The sequence below is a fragment of the Podarcis muralis genome, chromosome 1 (assembly GCF_964188315.1).
Source record: "Podarcis muralis chromosome 1, rPodMur119.hap1.1, whole genome shotgun sequence".
Lineage (NCBI taxonomy): Eukaryota > Metazoa > Chordata > Lepidosauria > Squamata > Lacertidae > Podarcis > Podarcis muralis.
In genome coordinates this window covers 45,291,245-45,312,223 of record NC_135655.1, presented here as the reverse complement: position 1 = coordinate 45,312,223, position 20,979 = coordinate 45,291,245, and the positions used below count along the sequence as shown (strand labels likewise).

The following is a 20,979-nucleotide window of genomic DNA, read 5'->3' as shown; positions in this document are numbered from 1 at the left end:
GAATGTGCAGTAACTGCCTTGACCAGTGGACTCACTATTGGTCTCATCTGCTCAATCCACTGCAGCCTGTCTTTGTATGCAAAAGAAGTTTTTAACTCACTGAGGGTTTGAAACCTGTATCTTCTGCCAGAATAAGATTTTACAAATGACTTAACAATACAGTGATACCACTTTAGCTAATGGGGTCTCCTGCTGCCACCTCGCCGCCAGAGCACGATTTCTGTTTTCATCCTGAAGCAAAGTTCTTAACCTGAGGTAATATTTCTGTGTTAGCGGAGTCTGTAACCTGAAGCATATGTAACCCAAGGTACCACTGTACAATCTTACATTTATGTGGTACTATAATATCTAGTAATATCTGCAGCACTTTCCAAAATGTAGTAAACACTGGACAGGATTTTAAAAAAATAAAATCTGGAGGATAATGACAACTTTAACCAGTGCTTTTTTTCTAGACAAATGGGTGCCAGTACTGCGTACCCTTGAGTAACCCCCGAGAGAGAAAAAGCACTGGCTTTAACATAATCCATTCTGAATACTGTAAAGACGTTTCCATTGCTGGCCTGTTAAGTTCATCTGAAGCGCAGCTCTCTTGAGCATTAATCAGGGTTATAACAGTTAATATGAACGGATGATGATGATGATCTAGTCAATATTAAATAATGGAAGCGATCGGGCCATGACACAGAAGGTGACGACTATTCAAGACAACACTGAAGATTAGTTGGAAACATCAAATATATATATACAGCACTGCCACTCTTTTCTGCAAGCGACCCATGGCTGTTGAAGGGTACTTTTAAAAATGCTGCAACGGGAGCCCCCTTTGCCTGCCTGTGGTCACTTTCTGTTGCCGACTCTTTTGGCTGTCAAGGAAAGAATCACACCACTTGAGATACGCCCTCGGTTTTCAGAAAAGTTGCATTACACTACTTTAAACCGACCCCTCCAAACGCAGCATCCAACCTCCCTTGTACAGACAGGCGTGGACACACAGCAAACAACACCGGAAACCAGGGGGCGTCGGATCTGTCTCGCAGCGACCTTTCTACCTCCTCCCCGTTTCTATGGTCATGGTGAAGAGTTCCGGAATCGAAGCCGTTCTATTTTTTTCAGGTGAGTCTCTATGATCCCAACTGTTGACTTCACCCTTCTTCCCAGAGGCGTCCGCCCCGGCCCTCTTCGCCCTCCCTCCCTGCAGGTGAGCATGCGCACGGGCTTGGCGTGCCATAGCAACCGGAGCGGCAGACGGTAGCAACCAGAATCATAATAATGGTAAGTCGGCTCGAGGGCTGCAACCGGAGTAGGAAAGGAGGCCGGCGAGGAGTTGGGGGGGGGGGGAGGCGACTGGACGCGCGGTAGTTGGGCTGAGGCAAAGAAGGCGGAGGGAAGCGCCATGGTTTAGCGCAGGGAAGACCCCGCGGGGGACAGGCTGGAGGACAACGGGAACAGGCTCTGCCCCCCGTCTCTGTTTGTGTATGGCGGGGAGAGAGGTGCTGGCCGCGGTTTGCGGGAGGAGGAGAAGGGATGGTGGCTGTCGAGGGAGGAGGAAGGTGCCCGGCCTGAGGGAACAGAGTTCTTGGCTCGGGGTCTGGAGAGAGGCGGCTTTTGGGGATGCCCGAGGGATCTGTGCGTGGTGTGAGACGGGTCTGTGGAGCAGGGGATGCTCGAGAATGTCCCTTGAAAAGTTCAGGGGAGGGAATGGTTCTTGCATCCTTCGTGCAAATTGAAACAGGGAGGCCGGGGTGTGGGTGTGTGTCACGGAGAGATGGTTCTTTCCTTCAGTCTTTTCACCCCCCTAGAGCTTGCTCACAATTGTGTGTCAGGCAAACCAGTTCCAGCCCCTCATCTGTAGCGTGCAATAAGGTTTCATGAGCCAGCGCTCACTTGGTTCATCTGATGCATGAAGTGGTGGTCTCGACCGAAAAAATATATACAGTATATAGTGAGTATAGAAAGAAATACTGCGAGGGTCAAAAGTTTTTTTTTTTTAGTGAGTGCAAGGGATAACTGTTGCCTCACACAGCACAGATTAAGGCGAGTTACAGATAGGTAGCCGTGTTGGTCTGCCATAGTCAAAACAAAAAAAATTCCTTCCAGTAGCACCTTAAAGACCAACTAAGTTAGTTCTTGGTATGAGCTTTCGTGTGCATGCACACTTCTTCAGTGTGTCTTCTTGTATCTGAAGAAGTGTGCATGCACACGAAAGCTCATACCAAGAACTAACTTAGTTGGTCTTTAAGGTGCTACTGGAAGGAATTTTTTTTGTTTAGATTAAGGCGAGTTTTACTTAAGAGTAGATGAGAGACAATGTATTTGAATCGCTGTAATCACTCTAAAAAATCTATATAAATGGTAGCTATTGTTAATAAAAGAACCATAAGCCAACATAGAACCTTTTTCATTTGTCTTTCATTTGGAGATTATCCCTATAGTGATTGAAGCTCATCCTAACACTTTGGGTTGTTTTTTTTTATAGGAAGGCTGCTCATTTGAAGAGAGATCAACATAAATTGTTCTTCATCAAGGAGTTGTCTGAGTATCGGAAGTCGCCTTCAGTAGAATGGTAAATAAATACTTTTGAGATTGGCACAAATTGAATCTGCATTAATGAGCTAAAAGTTGACATTCACATGAATTTTTAAAAGAATTTTCAATATGATAAATTCCATGACATAATGCATATATTGTTTATACTTAAATTTTCTGCTTTGGGCTGTGGAGTTTTTCATTTTACTGTAAAGTAGTTGTGGACAAAAGGTAGATCAGGATCTACTGGAGTATCTCTGAGTAATTTGCAGCAAGGGGCTTTTTGTGTTTCTAATTCCCAAGTATCACAACAATAGCAACAACCAAATGACTTATCCCATCTAAATGCTGAAATGAAGGAAAGTAACTGGGTGTGGAAAGACTGTGAACTCAGTTTAGTGTTGATACTGATAACAAATTCCCAGATTCAGAGGCACCCTTGATTCTTACTGTGTGTCTTTTGCACCTGGATCTGGTTGGTAGATTTTAGGATATAAGAAAGAAACAAATTAGATCTGTTACTTCTGTGCTCTGCCTATCTCTGTAAAGCTGTAAAGTATCCCTTTTGGTCGGGTACTCTTTCAGGCAACTAAGAGTCTTGGGTTTAAAAATAAAAGCAAAATACCTAAAACTTCATCCAAAGCAAAGCAGAGCCTTTAAAAGCCCCATAAGCCCCTTTCATGCAGCATTGCCCTGCTTAAAGCTTCAATGTAAGAAAAACAATGCTCATGTTTTATAGAGAAGACGTGACACACATAGCTGTGCTGATCCTGTCAGTTGGTAGCATTTGAATTTTCTGATTATGTGACAACTGGGACAGAAGGTTTTTTTAAAAAAATTACTGAACTAATATTTGGTGTTATGTTGCTAATGAGACTTTTCTTTGTTTGGTATAAAAATATCTAAGAATATATGTGACTGAAGATTATAACACAATCCAGATAGCTTTATGTTAATGCTGGTACAGAAATAATTGTACAGTACTTTTAAAGTCATTTTAAAACCAAAAATGTTTTTTTAAATCTTCATATGGGGGGATTAAATATTTTAGAATTCAGTTTTCTACCCCACCCTTTTTATAATCTTGAGATTCAGCTAATGCTGAACAAAATTTGCAGACTTTAATAGACTAGTGAAATGAATTAACTAATACTGTAATACAGTACTGATGTGAAATGTGTTTAAATGGGAAATACCATTTCATTTACTATGGTACAGGCTGTACAGTTGTACTGATACTTTCCTTCGTGTACCAAAGTTGTTGACAAATTTAAAATAGTACTTTCCTTCCAGTTTATATCCAAGTTACCAAAGTTTAACCTATTACTTCAAATCCAATAATAAGCAAATGGAATTGTCAGCTGCAATTACTGCTACTGTGTCCTTTAAACCTGGTTTTTTCCTTTTTGCTTTGATATAATGAGGAATAGCCAATATTCCCAAATAAGATGAAAATTTGTGTTGTCTTAACACATTCACTTACTTTGATTACATATTAAATCATTCATTGAACTTCCCTCATGCCTTGACAAGGATGTCTTTATAATATAGTACAGTATGTCTATGTATTTAAATATAACTGATCAAAGCAAAACAAAATTAACTAGTTTACTTCCTAAATTAATTAAAATGTATTTCCATACTCTTTTTTTGTTAGGCAAAAGCAACAACTATTAAGGAAGCTCTAGCCAGATGGGTAAGTAGATTTGTTGTGCTTATGTAGTTGTGTGGATTTCCTTTGTTAAGAATAAGTGTTTGTTATTTTTCTTGCAATGATGTAGAAATAGCATTTTGCAAGGAATGGAATGGAATACCTCTGTACAAAAGGTTGTATATTTTTAGCTCACTGAAGTTCTTTTTTTAAAATTTGAGCTGCTATATACTGCTACTACTAATGCTAGTTAATATTTATATAACTTCAGCAATGTGCAGACACTGATGTGTGCACAAACTTTACATAGTCAGTGCTTGAGTGCTTAGTATCTACATTAGATGGGCAAGATGCAGAAGCAGGATAGAAATCAAGATTTCATAGAATTTTAGGGTTGGAAGGAACCCCAAGGGTCATCTAGTCCAACCTTCTGCAGTGCAGGAATCTCAACTAATGCGTTCATGATAGATATCCAACTTCCACTTCAGATACCGGTACCTTTTAATTGAATAACTTTTAAAAGAAATGCCCGAAGTAACTGATATTATGGTTTGAAGTCTTGTTTATTCTGTTACATTTTACTCCAAGAAGACCCATTTATCCTAAATAGAACCCAGTAACCCATGTATGTACAAAAAAATTTTTTTAAATGTAATCACGTTGAGATCCCAAGATAAAATTTTGCAGGAAGTTCTTAGAAATATGAAATCATAAATACAACTTTAGGGGAATTTATATCATTGATTTTTTAAAATCATGTTTAAAAATTTTAAACTTTGTAGCTTAACTTTAAATGTTAAAGTAAGTTCATAATGTGCCATGTCATATTAAAACCCATGAAGTTCTGAAGAGATTTGTATTTTTAGTTAATTCTGGTGAACTTTTAAGGTTTCGTGTAGCCAAAATTGTTTATTTTTTGAAATTTCAAGCCCTCAAACTGAAAAACAGGATGAGATAAAATCTGAGATCAGGGATCTTCTTTAATACTGTTTTTAGGAAACTGATAGCAATATAAAATGGTACAGTAAAAGTCATTGGATCACATGACATGGAATGACCCAGCAGAGGAAAAGCTAAGAGTGATAGGTAGGTTTGGGAAAGGTTTTGCTGAAGAAGGAGGAAATGAAAGCTGTTTGATTAATAGGGGCATGCATATCCAAGGATAAGACACAACATGATAAAAAGCATTGAAGGAGGTCAAAGGGAGGATAGAATGAAAGTGCTTGATAGGCCTTGCCAGCTTTATTTTTAAAGGATGGTCTCAGCCTACCTAGTTATTATTGGGATCTCAGTATTAAACGCTTCACTTTTGATAAGTTAGTAGAGCATAGTAGAAATGTTTATAAAATTCACCCTCAATTTATTTTTAAATATTATTTTAATCAAAAGGTTACATTATTACACAGCTTTACTACAGCATGCTCCAGAACACCTAAGGTTTATTGTCATACTGTACAGTTGTTTGATTTGTCTCTTTGCTGAAAATTATAGTCTGCAGGGAGCTACATGAGCTGGTGAAGAATATTGGGGGAGAAGAGAAGGGAGACAAGGGAATGAGATGAGATTTAGTCAAGGGCAGAGAGGTAGAAAGCTTTAAAAGCAGGGATTACAAGCTTGTGGTTGGTGCGGGGTGTAAAGGCTGATGTAATTAGGGAAGATATGTTTGCTTCAGTCCCCTACTTAGGTATTTGATGGATCTTCTGCCAGCTGTCCTGCCTTTCTCATACAATTAGCCTTTCAGTCTAATTACGAAGAAGTCATTCCCTTCTTCAAGTAAACAAACAGGACATGTGCAACCACACTTCATAAAGAAAATGTTCTAAATTTGTAAATTAATTTTATCAATTATTTCTCTTATTTATTTTCCCTTTTAAATGAACTACTGCAAGTTTTTTCACATTTTGAAAGTATTTGCTTCTTAGTACAATTTAGCATTTATTCAGTACAGACAGAATAGTAACAATCAGTGTTACAACTAGATTTGGAAGATGCTTGATATACACTCATTCACCATTATACAGGATGCCAGTTAACAATGTAAAGATCTAGTTTTTGCTGATATTAAATGGCTGATGAGTAGAAAGGGTTGTCAGCAAATGGAGTAGTTTGTTTGTTGTCTTCAAATTACTGTTGTAACAGAACATGACACAAATCAGACATGGGGCACTGGGTTGTATGTACCACTTGCCTGAACTACCATGAGTATGATCATGTTCTTACATTAAGTGCGTATTTAAATGTCTGAGTCAAAGACAAAATGATTAGAATAATGTCTTCTCTGAATGGATAGGCAAAAAAATAGACTAGGTGGAATATAGGAGCTCCGGTATCATTTTGAGAAGAAATGATTACAGTTTTATATTAAGAAAATGTTGTCCCTTCTGTTAAAACTTTTTGTGATACTCCTTTGTAAATTCACAATTTAGTCAGAGGAGTTCATACAATCACTGAATACAAGGCCAGGAAGCTTTTCATTCCTATCCAAGTGTAATTTGCTCATGACAATCTGGTTCTGTTGGGATTCAACCAAGGCCGTGATTGCTCTTGAGTGCAGTACTTTAAACAGTAATGAATTAGTAGTGACAATATGCACAGCCATATTTTGGACCAGTGATGTCCCCAACTCAGTGCAATCAATTTGTCATACTGTGTAAAGTAACAGCATTCCAGACCGAGAAAAAAGCATTTTACTACATATTCAAGGTTGCATGAATAATTCTCAGTCAACATTAACTATAGCTTTAGTGCAAGTTATTATGCAGCTGAATAGCCACAATAGACTAAATTGAACATTCATAATTATATACTGAATAGGATGTCTTCCTCTATCTGTTTCTCTTTTTAATTAGGAAGAAAAAAATGGTCAGAAGCCATCGGAGGCCAAAGAAGTGAAACTTTATGCCCAGATTCCCCCTATAGAGAAAATGGATGCATCTCTTTCCACTCTAGTTAGCTGCGAGTACGTTCTGTATATTGGTGGGAGCCACTTTAAGTTATTTCTGCCTTCATTGCTTCAGCTTTTTTGTTTTAATTTAGTGTTCATTTTTTAAAAGCAATTTTCATATTTCTTGACTTGTTAATTGTTATGTTTGGATGTCACACAAAACTATGACACCCTCTTTTCCCAGATGCTTCCTCCTATGTGCCTGGGAAGAGGAGTTTGGAGATTTTACTTTTCCTTTTGGTTAACCACAGCTTGTGTCATTCTAACTTCTGTGTTTGCCTAAACATTATGGCATCTAAACTTTGATTAACATTAACAATTGTTAGTTTTTAAATAACTCAGCTTCAGAAATCAGGATTTGATGTTGGCTTGTTTTAAATTAACCATAATTCTTTTTTTAACCCATATTATTTTAACAAATAGTAACAAAAATAAATATTGTTTGCAGCACAAAATATTATGCAGCATTTAACATCTGTAGCAACTCCCACATTCTTCTCTAACAAGATACATTACTGACAATATTTGATGGTCACTTTAGTTGCATGACACTAGAAACTGTGGTTAACCAGAAGTTGAAGCCAAATTTGAATATCTGGAGGACCATGAGTTCTCCATCTGTAACATAGACAGTAAAAAAAGCACATATAAAAACATAGGCCAAGATTCCGCATCAGAGGAAGCCCTAATCGAGGACTTCTGCTTGCACAATGGTCAATGTTACCCTTCTCTTCCCCCAGTGCCCCCAGAAATAGGCTTTGTGGGATTCAGGAGAACCCCTTGAACAAAGAATGAGGGTGGGGGGTGTTCTTCCTTCTGGGAAGCCAAAATGTAGTATTCTGAGCAATTGTTATTTGTAAAAGAACCACTACTTTGGTAATTTTAGTGTTCTTCATGTACAATTTCTGGATTTGTCCCCCATTTTAGAAAGCTGTCCTTATCTACAAACTGCATTGAAAAAATTGCCAACTTGAATGGGTTAAGTAAGTAATACGTGTTTTTTGAAGCTGCTTCATTATATGTACCTTCACTTATTTCATACTTTGAGTCTGTTCAGATCCTCCTCCTGCTGCAAATTTTTATGAGCACTGGAATTGGGAGCAGGACTCAGCTTTGGGTTCGCCACCCACCTTCCTAGAAGGTTACATCTGTATCAGGATATCCTCTGTATAGTATATATTGTAGGATCAGGGAGATCATATTTTTTCAAAATAGCATTTGAACAGACCCTAAGTTTACATTTACTGACTGATTTTGAACAATTGATACCATCTTTAAAAAATAGGCATTTGACATTAATTTTTCTCATTTACTGCAGCAGAAAACAGATAATTTGAAAATCAGGATTTCACTTGAAAATTGATATAAGCAGTAGAGTGTTAGGAAGCATTGAATAATTATGTTTGACTGCTGATTTGATGAAGAAAATCTGCATGCCATGATTTGGGTTGTGAGTGACCCCCTTAACACGCATGCATGTGTATGCATATACACACCAGAGAAGGGAACCACTTCCTTGGTATAGGTCCCACTGAGGAATGTGTGTGGATATCTCAAACACATGGACAGGTATATTCTAGGTTCATGTTATACTTGTAAGCTGCTGCTTTTTTAGTTCTATGAGCAAAATTCATCAATGCTGTTGCATCCATTTGTATCTGATCACCAAGTGCAGATTAAGACAGTAATATTGCCAGGAGCATTGAGGAAGGGAGACACTATTAAGCAGTCGTTTCCTATATATTCAGACACCTCATTCATTATGCTTTTTTGCTGGGAAAGATGTCCAGCTACTATGGTTGCTTTGGAAAACATCTCACATAGTGATTCTAAACACATGGGTGAGATGCTGGATGCCTATAAGCTCCATAAGCTCCATCCATATGAATAACTGATTATTGTTTTTTTATGTTACTGTGCAGAAGTAGGGGAGGGGTGCTGTGAAACTCAGCTCCCTGAATGACCAGACTTTATAGATGACTGACTCTCCATATGGTTAGAGCAGGATTAAGGAACTTAAAGGTACCCCTGCCCGTACGGGCCAGTCTTGCCAGACTCTAGGGTTGTGCGCTCATCTCACTCTATAGGCCGGGAGCCAGCGCTGTCCGGAGACACTTCCGGGTCACGTGGCCAGCGTGACAAGCTGCATCTGGCGAGCCAGCGCAGCACACGGAACGCCGTTTACCTTCCTGCTTGTAAGCGGTCCCTATTTATCTACTTGCACCCGAGGGTGCTTTCAAACTGCTAGGTTGGCAGGCGCTGGGACCGAGCGACGGGAGCGCACCCCGCCGCGGGGATTCGAACCGCCAACCTTTCGATCGACAAGTCCTAGGTGCTGAGGCTTCAACCCACAGCGCCACCCGCGTCCTGATTAAGGAACTTGTGTCACTGCAAATTCTGTTCCAATCCAGTACCCATTAGCCCCATCTATCATGGGCAGTGGTTAGGGATGATGAGAGTTATAATCCAAAATACCTTTGGATGGCCACAGATTCCTCAGTCCTGGGTTAGAGCATCCATTCAGGATAGTATCAAACTGTGTCCATTCAGTGAGTGGCTGTTTCCATTCTTGGACTACACACTTTTCCCTTTGACACAGCTGGATTAATAAAAGATAGCTCCTTGGCATTGGCTTGTATGAAGTTTCCACATTACTTAAATAACTAGCACTGTAGAAAAATACCTGCTTTGTTTCTATTGCAGAAAACTTACGGATATTGTCACTGGGAAGAAACAACGTAAAGAATCTGAATGGACTGGTAAGTAACCCTCTTAAGAAGACTGCTGCATATACTACTGCAGAGTAGTTCGCCATATGTTACTGTGCAAGGATATGATGCTAACACTGTTCAAAAATATAGTAGATGCAGGAACATCATCAATACTTGTAGCAACTGTTCAAATTCCCCACCAATAATGAAAACTCCCCTAGTAACTGTGTAGATAAAGCACCTTTGGCACAGCCTTCTGCCAACACTGCACCCATTCCATTTCCCAGATCATGACCAGTTTTCATTGATGAGGAACAACAGTTGAATGATCTAGCCCAGTGGTTACATATCGCAGTAGGAATCTGGAGATGTAAATTCAATTTATCCTCTTGTTGGATGTTGCCCGTTCTCTGCAAGACTTACTTTTATACTTAATGAGCTGGCTAAGAAACTAGTCATCTAATGTGCAGGTATCTGCAAACAGTTCTGTGTCTTCTTTCATGTCCAGATGTTTGGAATACAATTCTCCTCTGTCTTGATGTCAAGGCTGAAGGTCTTGGTTTCTCTCTGAATTACGATGTTGTCCTCTCGTTGGCTTGTCTCAACTTGCAGCCTGCTAGTGGGGAAGTAGGGACTCCAGAGGAAAACTTTTATTTCTTTGATGTGCTCATACATACATACATACATAATAATAGGAAAATGCAGAGCATTCTTTTCTGAAGCAATATCATCTTTCAGGAGGCAGTTGGGGATACTTTAGAGGAGCTGTGGATCTCATACAACCTGATTGAGAAATTGAAAGGGCTCCATGTGATGAAGAAGCTGAAGATTCTCTACATGTCAAATAATCTGGTAAAAGACTGGGGTAAGACAGAGTTGTTTCTCAATAAATATATTGGTAATTTATAATGAGTTCATAGCAGGTAACTTAGGTTGGTAAATGAGTTGATTCCTAAAGCTGTAAGTATGTGTGTCTATGTGTAGTTATTTTCGACAGTGTATATAGCCTGCCCTTCAGCAATTCTATTCCCAAGTTAGTTAACAAATCATATTAAATTATATTAGGGGGTGGGGAATGAAATCATGCATTGATGAAAACAGCAGAACAGTAAAGGCATAAAATCACAATAAAATAAGTTCAAATTCAGCTAAGATTTTAAAAGACGTGTTGGGGAACAAACTTTGCCTGGTGCTGAAAAGACATACAACTGGGTGGCAGGTGAATTTCCACCAAGGCAGGTAATCACAATGGGAAAGGCCCTTTCTCTGGTAGCCACCCATCTGACCTATGAAGGACTGGGCACCTGAAGAAGAGCCTTCAAGGATGGCCTTAGCATGCAGGCAGGTTTATGTGGGACCTGGCAGTCTGGGTCCCACATCTGCAGTCTTCTGGTCTCGAGAGGAGTCTTCATACAACTCTGAGGTTTCTGTGTTCTTCATAACACAACTTTGTTTCCTTCTGTGGTTGCAGCAGAGTTTCAGAGGCTGGCAGAGTTGCCATTACTGGAGGATCTGGTGTTTGTAGGTAATCCACTGGAAGAGAAATATTCCGCTGATTCGCAGAGTGCCTGGGTTGAGGAAGCAACGAAACGAGTGCCCAAACTCAAGAAACTTGATGGTGAGAGCTGGGTAGGAGCAGGGTGGCATTTAGCAGATGAGAAAAGCAAAGTAGAAGAAGAATCTTTAGTTGCATCAGCCACTAGCCATAGGAATACAATAAAATAAAGTAAACTGAAGATAGGTTTGCAAATAGGGTGCCATTGTGTCAAAATGACTAGGTGGAAAATAATCATACCATGGACAAAATTTCCTTATCGGGGCCAAATTATTCTGTCGCTCGATATCATTATTATTTGCTTTACTGAAGCTCAGTGTTAAAAACATGACAATCTTGCGATACTAAGGGTAGTAGACCGGTGGGGTTTAAATTTAGCCAAAGCCAATAATTAAATGTCCTACACCAAGTCTGTAATTCAACAGAGGGGAGATTAGCATCCAAGCGCAGTGAAGCATTTGGAACACAGAATGGAACAGGAAAAAAATTGCCTTAGGAGCTTAAATTGAACAGCTTCTGTAGATCCAAGGTGTTCACCTGTCCAAATCTGAGCCCCATATAATAACTGTGCTAAGGGCTTACCTGTAAACACTTCAAGTGCTGATGGTATGTGATTGCCACCTTTTGTATGGAAAAAGCGTGTCAGAATTTTGGCACTTTGAGAAGCTTTTTTCTTTGTATATTTCTAATGTGCTCCCCATGACCCTGTTGACTGAAAAATAAAGCCAAGGTATTTAAAGACTTTTAACTTGTTCAATCAACTGATTATCCATACACCATCTACGGGCCTATAGTTTCTTGAAAACACCATGACTTTAGTTTTCTTGTAATTCCCAGCCAGTTGTTCTCTTTGGCAGTATCCTGAGAATGCTCTCATTCTCAATCTTTTTAGGTGCACTTTTATTTGAGATAGAAGTATCGCATCATCTGCGTATAATAATATAGAGATGGCTTTTGTGGCCAGTTTAGGGGCATGATACTCTGGGGATGTTAACCTCTGGACAATATCATTTATATAGAAATTAAACAGTGCGGGAGCTAGGATACAACCCTGCTTAACTCCCTTTGTGGTTGGTATGCATCCTGTGAGCTACCCATTTGTAGGGCAACGCAATTTCAGCACAGTGTTTTTATATAGTGTTTTTAATCAAGAACAATAATCTTTTATCTATACTTGAAGAGTTCAACTTATCTTACTCGAGAGATTGAATCAAATGCAGCTTTTGAATCAATGAAAGCTGCATATAGCACACCACTTGGTTTCTTAACATACTTATCTATAAAATGGGCTAGTACAAAGCAATGGTCTATAGCGGATCTGCCTTGTCTAAATCCTGCTTGCTCTTCAGCAAGAATAGCTTCATCAGTTAAACAAGCAAAGTATTAACTCATCATTTCCCCATTAAAGATATTTTGGTAAAGATTTGAATTCTTTTCTGTCCAGAATTTCTGTATATTGGGTGGTTAATGTAATGATATCTTATTTTTTTAAGAAAACAGACCGATATATAGTTTTTCTGTCAGTTAGTGCTTTAAAATATCTATTTTGCTATGTAGCCCAAATTATCCAGTATTCCCTAGAGATTGGCAGTTAATACATCACCTTGAAAAATTATATTGTTCATATATTTCCATTTTCCAATCAGATACAATTATTGGGTTCAGGCAACAAATTGTAGGTGGACTATGGTGTATTGCTCAGACAATAGAAAATCCCTTGGAAAAGGCTTTTCTGGGCTTCTGGAACAATTTGTAGTCAGCCCAGGGAAAAGAGGCAGTTATTAAGCATGCTAGAATCGCTGTGTTTTTCTTCCATTAGATGGTGATGGTAGAATTGAAGCTTTCTCATTGGAAACTGTTTCTCACTTGTATTCTTTCACTTCAGTCCTTTAATATCTGTGCTCCTAGAATACTATGATATTCCACAGGTGCATTGATCAGTCCATTTTCCTAAGTGCTTAATTGCTGGCATGTTATTAAGTCAGGCCTGGGCAGCAGTTTTAGTTAGTTTTATTGTTTGTACTGTTTTTCTCTCAAGTTTTAGTTAAAAACATGTTTAACGGTTCTCCACTCTCATTTTTAGGTATTCCAGTTATTAAGCAAGAAGAAGGGGAAGAAGGGGAAAATCCAGCGTGACTTTTTTCTTGTTCCCTATTAAATTATTGCTGTAGCTCCAGCTCTATACAGTATGTGAAACTTTTGTATAAATATGTCTTTGAAGAAAATCTTGGGCAACATTTTAAATTGGCTTATCTCTGTGTTCTCCTTTCTCACCCAAAGACTTATTTACCAAAACTGGGGATGCCAATTATGTGAAGCATTTGTCTTTTTTACTATGAGCGTTTACTGTTTGTTTAATTTAAATGTAATTCTTGCAAGTACATTTTTTGGGGGGAGGGGGTGGACCGCAATTCAGTCTTCCTAGTAATGGGCACATTTGTTTAATGTGTTTGTTCAGCAGAGTTTTTAATCATTTTAAAACTGGGGGTGGGGGGAGAAGCAACATTTTTTATTAGACTATTTTATACCATCTGCTTTTTTAAAAAGCAAGCACCTGAAACTTGGTATGCTCTACATGTTTGTCACAGTGTCTCATCTTTTTCTTCCTATTTGCTATGCTAATTATAGTCATATGGACACTAGTGACAATGTTGGTTTTGCCTCTTACAAAGTGAAACTCATTGTGTAGATTAAAAAAACAAAATTTGTTGCTGCTAGGAACCCAGTACTTAACATATTGAGCTGTGTTGGTACCTTAATTGTCAATGTTTCTGGAAGCCACTTACTGTTTTTATGTACCGTATTAGTTGGAAAAGTGAAGGCAATATATGTGGTTGTAGATGAACCACTAATTTCCTGACCATCAGTTTGATTTGATTCATGGGTTGAATTTTGCATCCTTTGTTTAAAGACTTGGGCTGCTGGTGTGTTACTGAATGGCAGAATCATTCATCAGTCTGGAATTTTAGTAATGTAAGGAGGGGCAGCAGCTGTTTAAAGAGGCCCAAATCTTGCAGCTTATTTGAAAATAAGCTTCACTTTCAGGGTTCAATCAATGGTGAATGACAGCTGAAGAAATTGTAGGAAGAAAAGAAGGGAAAGGAAATGAGGCTGTATGTAGTCTGTGTGCTCAAATGCGCTCTATTTTTACATGAAACAAGAAAGCCCTCAACTCCTGTCACCAATAGATATTTTGTTTATACCATTGGACTTCTAAAGTCAGTCCTAAAAAATTTAAAGGAGAGCAACTGGGTGTTTCAGTTTGTTGTAGGCAGTACAGTAGTTAACCTGAATGCAGAGATTAACCTGTAATGGCATGTTGCAGTCAGTTCTTCCCTTGCTCCAGTTCTTCTTACTAAATGATTTTGACTCTGACAATCAATTTCATTGTTAACATGTGATATAGGAGCATAAAATGTGGTCCATATTACATCATTTCCCACATACTCTAATCCCCAGCCCAATAATATCTATAATTTAGCCTTTGGATATGCAAAATAAAAAATAATCGAGTCTAGTCATAACCATTAACCAATCTAATCTAGTCTTAACCATTAACCAAACTAGATGAACAAAGAAGTTAAGGGAGAAAGGATTTAAAAAATAATAATTTAATAAACTAAATATATATGCTAAGCTGTCATATCAGTATACAATAAATAACACTGATGAACCTGATAAGATGTATGATGCATGTATATAAGAAAATATATCAAATGCCCAAATGTGGTTCAACCTCAACCTTGAAATCAACCAATGATTTCAAGCAAAGCCATACATGCAGGTTATTTTAAAAAGAAGTAAGCAAGTAAAAGGTCTGGTAATATTTGTAGTCCATAAATCACCAGCTGATGTTAAGGAGAAGCCACATTTATACATTCATAAGTACAGGTCCATTCAGTCTGTGTATAGAAAAAAGATACGGTCCCATGTTAGATTTGTATGAATGGTAAATTCCAGACATTACTATGGGCTGCAAATTTGCCCCAGAACTAACTTGTTTGTTGGATTAGCTAGAACAGTTATATTTTAACAGCCACTTTAGCCTTTGGATCATAACAAACTGTAGAACATGGCAGTTGTATAGCACCTGGTTAATCATATGGTACTCTACCAACTGTCCCAAATCTGTCTGTTTTTTATTAGGCATTAGCCAATCATTATATTATCCTCTGATTTATTAGACAAGATGTCTGATTTTAACCATTCTTTTAAGTGAGAGAATGCTCCTCCAGTTTTGGGCTTGTAAAAATAATCCTATTTAGATTCTTAATGTACAACAGAGGTGGCTAACACTCGGTTGCGGGGGGCCTGATCCACCCCAAACCAAAATTTGTCTCCTCCCCACCCCCTCCAATGTTGATGGCAAATGCACACGTGCACCCCCTATACAGTGTCAATGGAACCTAGTGCCCTAGTGAGGATTAAAATAGTTTCCTCCCTTATCACCAGATTGATAATTTGATGGGTGGAGAGGGACAATAACCCCTCCTCAGTCGATCTGCATGGGGGCTGTGTGTGTAGACTATGTATTATTTGTGTGTATGACAAAGGTTTGGCCACACCTGCTGCTGACCTGTGGCTCCTGAAGTGTTGGCAAAGAGTGGATGCAGCTCTCAGTTAAAATAATAATACTAGAATAGTTAGCCTCACCAATCTAGAATTTGATTAGTGTTGTGATGGAATCATTATTTTTTTTACTATTGTTACATTAGTTAGTTCCCTATAAGGATATTTGGAAGAATTATTTGTGGGATTAAAAATAAATAAAAATAAAGTTGCAATATACTATGCCAATAAATAAAACCTTTCCCCCAGAAACACATTTTTCTTTTCTAAGAAGCATAGCATTTTTATTTCCATAGTGTATATTTATATTTCATGCTAATTATTTCTATAAATCTTTGCAAGCAAATAAATTATTTTTTAAAATATGCATATTCACCAATCAGACTTAATTAGCATTGTTGTTCCCACTAGGGACCTCGTTCTCAACTTTTGACTGTACGTCAGCTTAGTAACCCAGGCCAGTGGTGGACAAACCAGTTAGTCTTCTGTGAATGGATGGATGAATGGATTGATAGCTCCCAGTCTAGCGCATGTTTCTTTAACAGTGTAGAGCAGTGAAGCACTGTGTGGGGACAGCATTCTCCGCCCTTGTGCTTGAATAGCTCATTTGCCTACTTGCTGTCCTTGCCACTGTAGCAATCCAGGATTGGTTCTAACGTAAGGAGAGCCCTGCTGGATTAAACTCATGAGTAGTAGACCAACAATCTGTACTCACAATGGCCAACCAGATGCCTGTGAGAAGCCCACAAACAGGTTCTGCTGGTAAGGAGGCAGAAGAAGGTGGTGGGCTAATGGGTGTTGCAGAACTGGAGTGGGAGATGCTATTTCTGCACAATGTCATGGGGTGCACTCTCAGGATTCAGGGCTGGCAATAAATCCTGCAGGCCTGTTAGAAGCCACTTGTCAGGTAGCCTGTGGCAAAATAAGAATTTCCTTCAGGTGATCAGGCAGGCTAGTTTTTGTATATTGGAAAGGAGGCTGTTCTCTCCCCCACCCCCCTTAGAAATCACCAGTGTGCCCTAGATGACCACGTGAACAGGGTAGTTAGTAAGATTTGTGGACTAGTAACTTTATGGATCTATTTTCAAGGCTAGGAAACTGCAGGATGCTTAAACTTTGTCTGGTGTGGTGTTAGCTATGCAGGGAACCCGGTAATCTTAGCAGCCAAAATACCCTTTTTCGAAAATAAAATATTTTAGTAAGCAATCCTCTTGGCTACAGAATTCTACATTTTCTGCCATCCTGAAGTTTCACAGTTGTTGCTTATATGCACTGTTAAATGCGCGTAAATATACTCAGGAATGAGATGCAATACATTTTGGATAATCGGTAGTATTTAGATCATATGCTCTTGCTAAAGCCAATGGGGTTAATAGCGGTGCTGTCCTTAGATATGATTGTTCTGAAGCCAGTGTTTTGCTTTAAGTTCCTCTGCTAATGTTATTAGAAACAAAATAGTTACAAAGGAATAGTCTTTTGGATAAACCTTTACGCACATCTTGTGGTGTGATGTAAGTTTTTGGTCTAGGAGCGGAACAGATGACCAACAAATAGATCTCTTTAATTAGCAAAATGAGTTTCTTAAGTCTTGGTGCTAAGCTTTCCCAAAGTAACACATTCTTAAACTCCTACTAGCAGCTGGTGTTGTTTCTCACTAGAGATTAGCTGGACGAATTAGTTCTCAGTCCACATATTATTATTGCTCAAGCTCAAGCTACAGTTGTTTATAGAAAAGATGTCCATAGTGCCCAGCTGTCTGCATCTGGTCTGTTAATTTAATACTGTTGCAGTGTACTTTTACATAAAGGATTTAGAAGAAAAAGCCAAGGGGGTTTAAGAGAGGAAAAATAGAAATCCAAAACTGTTTACATTATTTTTATATAACTTTTAAGAAAAACATGCCTTTTTTAATGCATTTGGTCATGGTTGAAACAATGAGCAGAAAACGTTTTTTCACTCCCATTGATCAGTTTTGTAACTCAGGTTAAAAATCATGGATTATATTGATATTTGTGAAACAACATTAATAATTCTGAAAAATTAAGTAATAATGATGCTAGGACATCCAGACTGGAGCTCCCGTTTTACCTGATTTTAGTTATGTTCAAGCAGAAAATTGTAATGCATTTCTATGCACATTATTCTTCGTCCTGAATTTGCACTGCTGTGCTCATGCATGTATAAACATCACCATCAATTTGGTGCAATGTGTTGGAAAAGGTGGAATATTGGAGAACCCAAAAGATGGTGTCACAATTAGCTGCTACTTAAAAATTGTCAGGAGTTAGCAAGACATTTGATGATGGCACAAGTTCAGCATGCAATAAGCCAGAAAAGACGGACAATGCAAGATGAGGGGCAGATAAGAGGTTTTTCTTCAGGTCAAGCAAGGTTTCTAAAGAGGTCCAAACTTTTTGTGAGTGGCTGTGTGGGAAGTAGTGCATGAAACTGTTTGAGAATACAGCATGTGGTGTAGGTGGCAGCAGCTCTTTTAATGTAAGCAGTTATCAGTAGTATCTGTCCCTGTGGAAATCTGTTCCCAAGGTTCCCAGCAAACAGTAGTTGCCTGTCCTTCATCTTGATGTTGAAATTTCTTGTGTGCAAATGTGATTTAAATTTAATCAATGTCGAACAGCTTCCTTCAGGAGGAGGGGTTAGAGAATTTTAACAGGAGGAATTTTGGGTTTTCTGGTTTTCATTTAAAGGCTAGAAGGGCAATGAAAGGTCACTCTTAAGTTACTTGGGTGCTGTACTTTTCTGAAATTTGCCAAGCGTTTAATATCCTTCATAAGGAAAGCTGTTAGGCATAAGCGTAGAACTGGCAGAGAAACACTTTTGTAGCCATGCCATTTAATATCAGCAGTTTTGCAGAAAAAGCTTTCCCATGCTTCCTGGATTCCTTAGGGCTGTTCCACATTGCAGAACAAGACAGATAGACCCTCATGTTTCCACAGTGTGTCACTTGTGCCTTTTTTTCTACAGCACTTGAATAGGAGACATATGCATGCAAGCACCCAGAGAATGTGGCCTGGAGCCTCATTTCCCAATTGCATGCACTCATCTACTACTTAAACTTTACAAACATGGCCAACATGGTGTGGAAATGCAGGACGGGACTCCTATCTTGTCGAATGACTGGAGCAGCCCTTACAATGAGTGTCAATAGTGGTCTGCAATCTCATGAAGGTCATAGACCCATTAAAGCTACATCGTCCGGCAGAGGATGGTGGTGGTATTATCATCTAATAGGCACATTTAGGAAAGTAGTCTTAAGATCCTTTCTACATAAGTCCAAGCATCAGGTTGATTTGACATTGCTGTCAAATTATTCCAAAGGAATTAATTTAATATAAGAATCTTTACTGGTTGAAAGAGGTCACATGTTGGTGAGAAATAGATGCCATTTCTTGTCTTGGTGAATGGATTACTTTACTATTGTGGAACAAATCAAAAGTCAAATTGCCAAAATAAAAATGGGTGTTTCTGAAAAAAAATTGCACTTTAAATTTATGCACTGGATTTTGGTGAAAAGCAAAGCAAATGGTTAGCAGGTATGTGGTTGCTCAGAGAAAAGGGCTGTGTGGTACAGCAAAGAATTAAAAGTGCTTCCTTCCTTCATTGCTTGAACTATCTTGCCTTTCCTGTGATTATTTAGCCTATGTTATTGAACATGGAAAACCCATGTGATAACCTGTAAGCTATGTTGAATCCCCAACTTCATTGGAAATGGGGGTGGCTTACATTAATCTTATTTAATGGGGGTTTATACAAATATAAAACATATTGGCATCAACTGGAAAGGGGTTCATTTGCTTCCCAGTCTGTCTAGCTACTGTGTACAATCATTTATGCAAACATGTCAAAGGGCATTTGAAGTTGGCAGCTCTCACTTGTTGACCATTATGGCTCCATTAGAAGACTCTGCTTCTAAAGTAAACTCTATGGAGAGCAATTTTTAAGCACCTACCATGATGATAATTGGTTTTTATACAGTATAATTATATAGCATGATCATATTATCAAACTTTTTTGTCAAGTTATTTAGATCTGGTTTTAACTGTTTGTGAAACTTGTTTAAAATAGAAATAAATGTTTTATACAAAGGACGATCTTGGCTCTCATTTGTACTAGTGAAACTGTTCAGTAATAACCAGTATAAAGAGAGGTGCATTCCAGAATATCCCTAAAACTTGAGTTATCGAGAACTGAAAAGGGAAAACATACATTTTAGCTTCATCTCCTCTTGTAGAAATGATTATAAAAAATATCTTCCACATCAGGGGTCGGCAAAGTTTGTGTGGTTTGGGCTGGTTCACGGTCCCGCAGACGCCGCAGTGGGCTGGAGTGTGCGTGCACACATGCATGTGCAAATTCTATTTCCGGCACTCCTTCTGACAGATAGACTACGAGAAAAGGACAACAGTGACTTTGATGCTCTAGTTATCTCCCTCTTGGACTACTGCAATGCGCTCTACGTGGGGCTACCTTTGAAGGTAGTTGGAAACTGCAATTAATCCAGAATGCGGCAGCTAAACTGGTGACTAGGAGTGGCCACCGAGACCATATAACACCGGTCCTGAAAGATCTTCATTGGCTCCCAGTACGTTTCTGAGCACAATTCAAAGTGTTGGTGCTGACCTTTAAAGCCCTAAATGGTCTCGGTCCTGTATACCTAAAGGAGCATCTCCACCCCCATCGTTCAGCCCGGACACCGAGGTCCAGCACTGAGGGCCTTCTGGCGGTTCCCTCGCTGCGAGAAGTGAGGTTACAGGGAACCAGGCAGATGGCCTTCTCGGTAGTGGCGCCTGCCCAGCAGATGTCAAGGCAGTAAACAACTATTTTACTTTTAAAAGACAACTGAAGGCAGCCCTGTTTAGGGAAGTTTTTAGTGTCTGACGCTGTATTGTTTTTAATATTCGGTTGGAAGCTGCCCAGAGTGGGAAACCCAGCCAGATGGGCAGGGTATAAATAATAATAATTATTATTATTATTTGCAGAAACAAAGATAGAACATCGACTT

The 20,979-nt window shown here is 38.9% G+C and overlaps 1 protein-coding gene across 1 annotated transcript; it reads left to right on the top strand.

The window, feature by feature from the left end:
• Positions 1 to 1,098: 1,098 nt before the first annotated feature.
• DNAL1 (dynein axonemal light chain 1) lies at positions 1,099 to 20,065 on the top strand. Its single transcript, XM_028724285.2, has 9 exons — positions 1,099 to 1,275; positions 2,480 to 2,566; positions 4,187 to 4,225; positions 7,030 to 7,139; positions 8,052 to 8,107; positions 9,828 to 9,883; positions 10,574 to 10,700; positions 11,307 to 11,453; positions 13,474 to 20,065. Exons 2-9 carry the CDS (start codon positions 2,564 to 2,566, stop codon positions 13,524 to 13,526), a joined length of 591 nt encoding a protein of 196 aa, XP_028580118.1. The 5' UTR covers positions 1,099 to 1,275; positions 2,480 to 2,563; the 3' UTR covers positions 13,527 to 20,065.
• Positions 20,066 to 20,979: the final 914 nt, after the last annotated feature.

Coding starts and splice junctions, on each gene's coding strand:
- DNAL1 (XM_028724285.2), top strand. Junction 8,108..9,827: donor TGCCAACTTGAATGGGTTAA/GTAAGTAATACG, acceptor TTTCTATTGCAG/AAAACTTACGGATATTGTCA. Junction 11,454..13,473: donor CAAACTCAAGAAACTTGATG/GTGAGAGCTGGG, acceptor TCTCATTTTTAG/GTATTCCAGTTATTAAGCAA.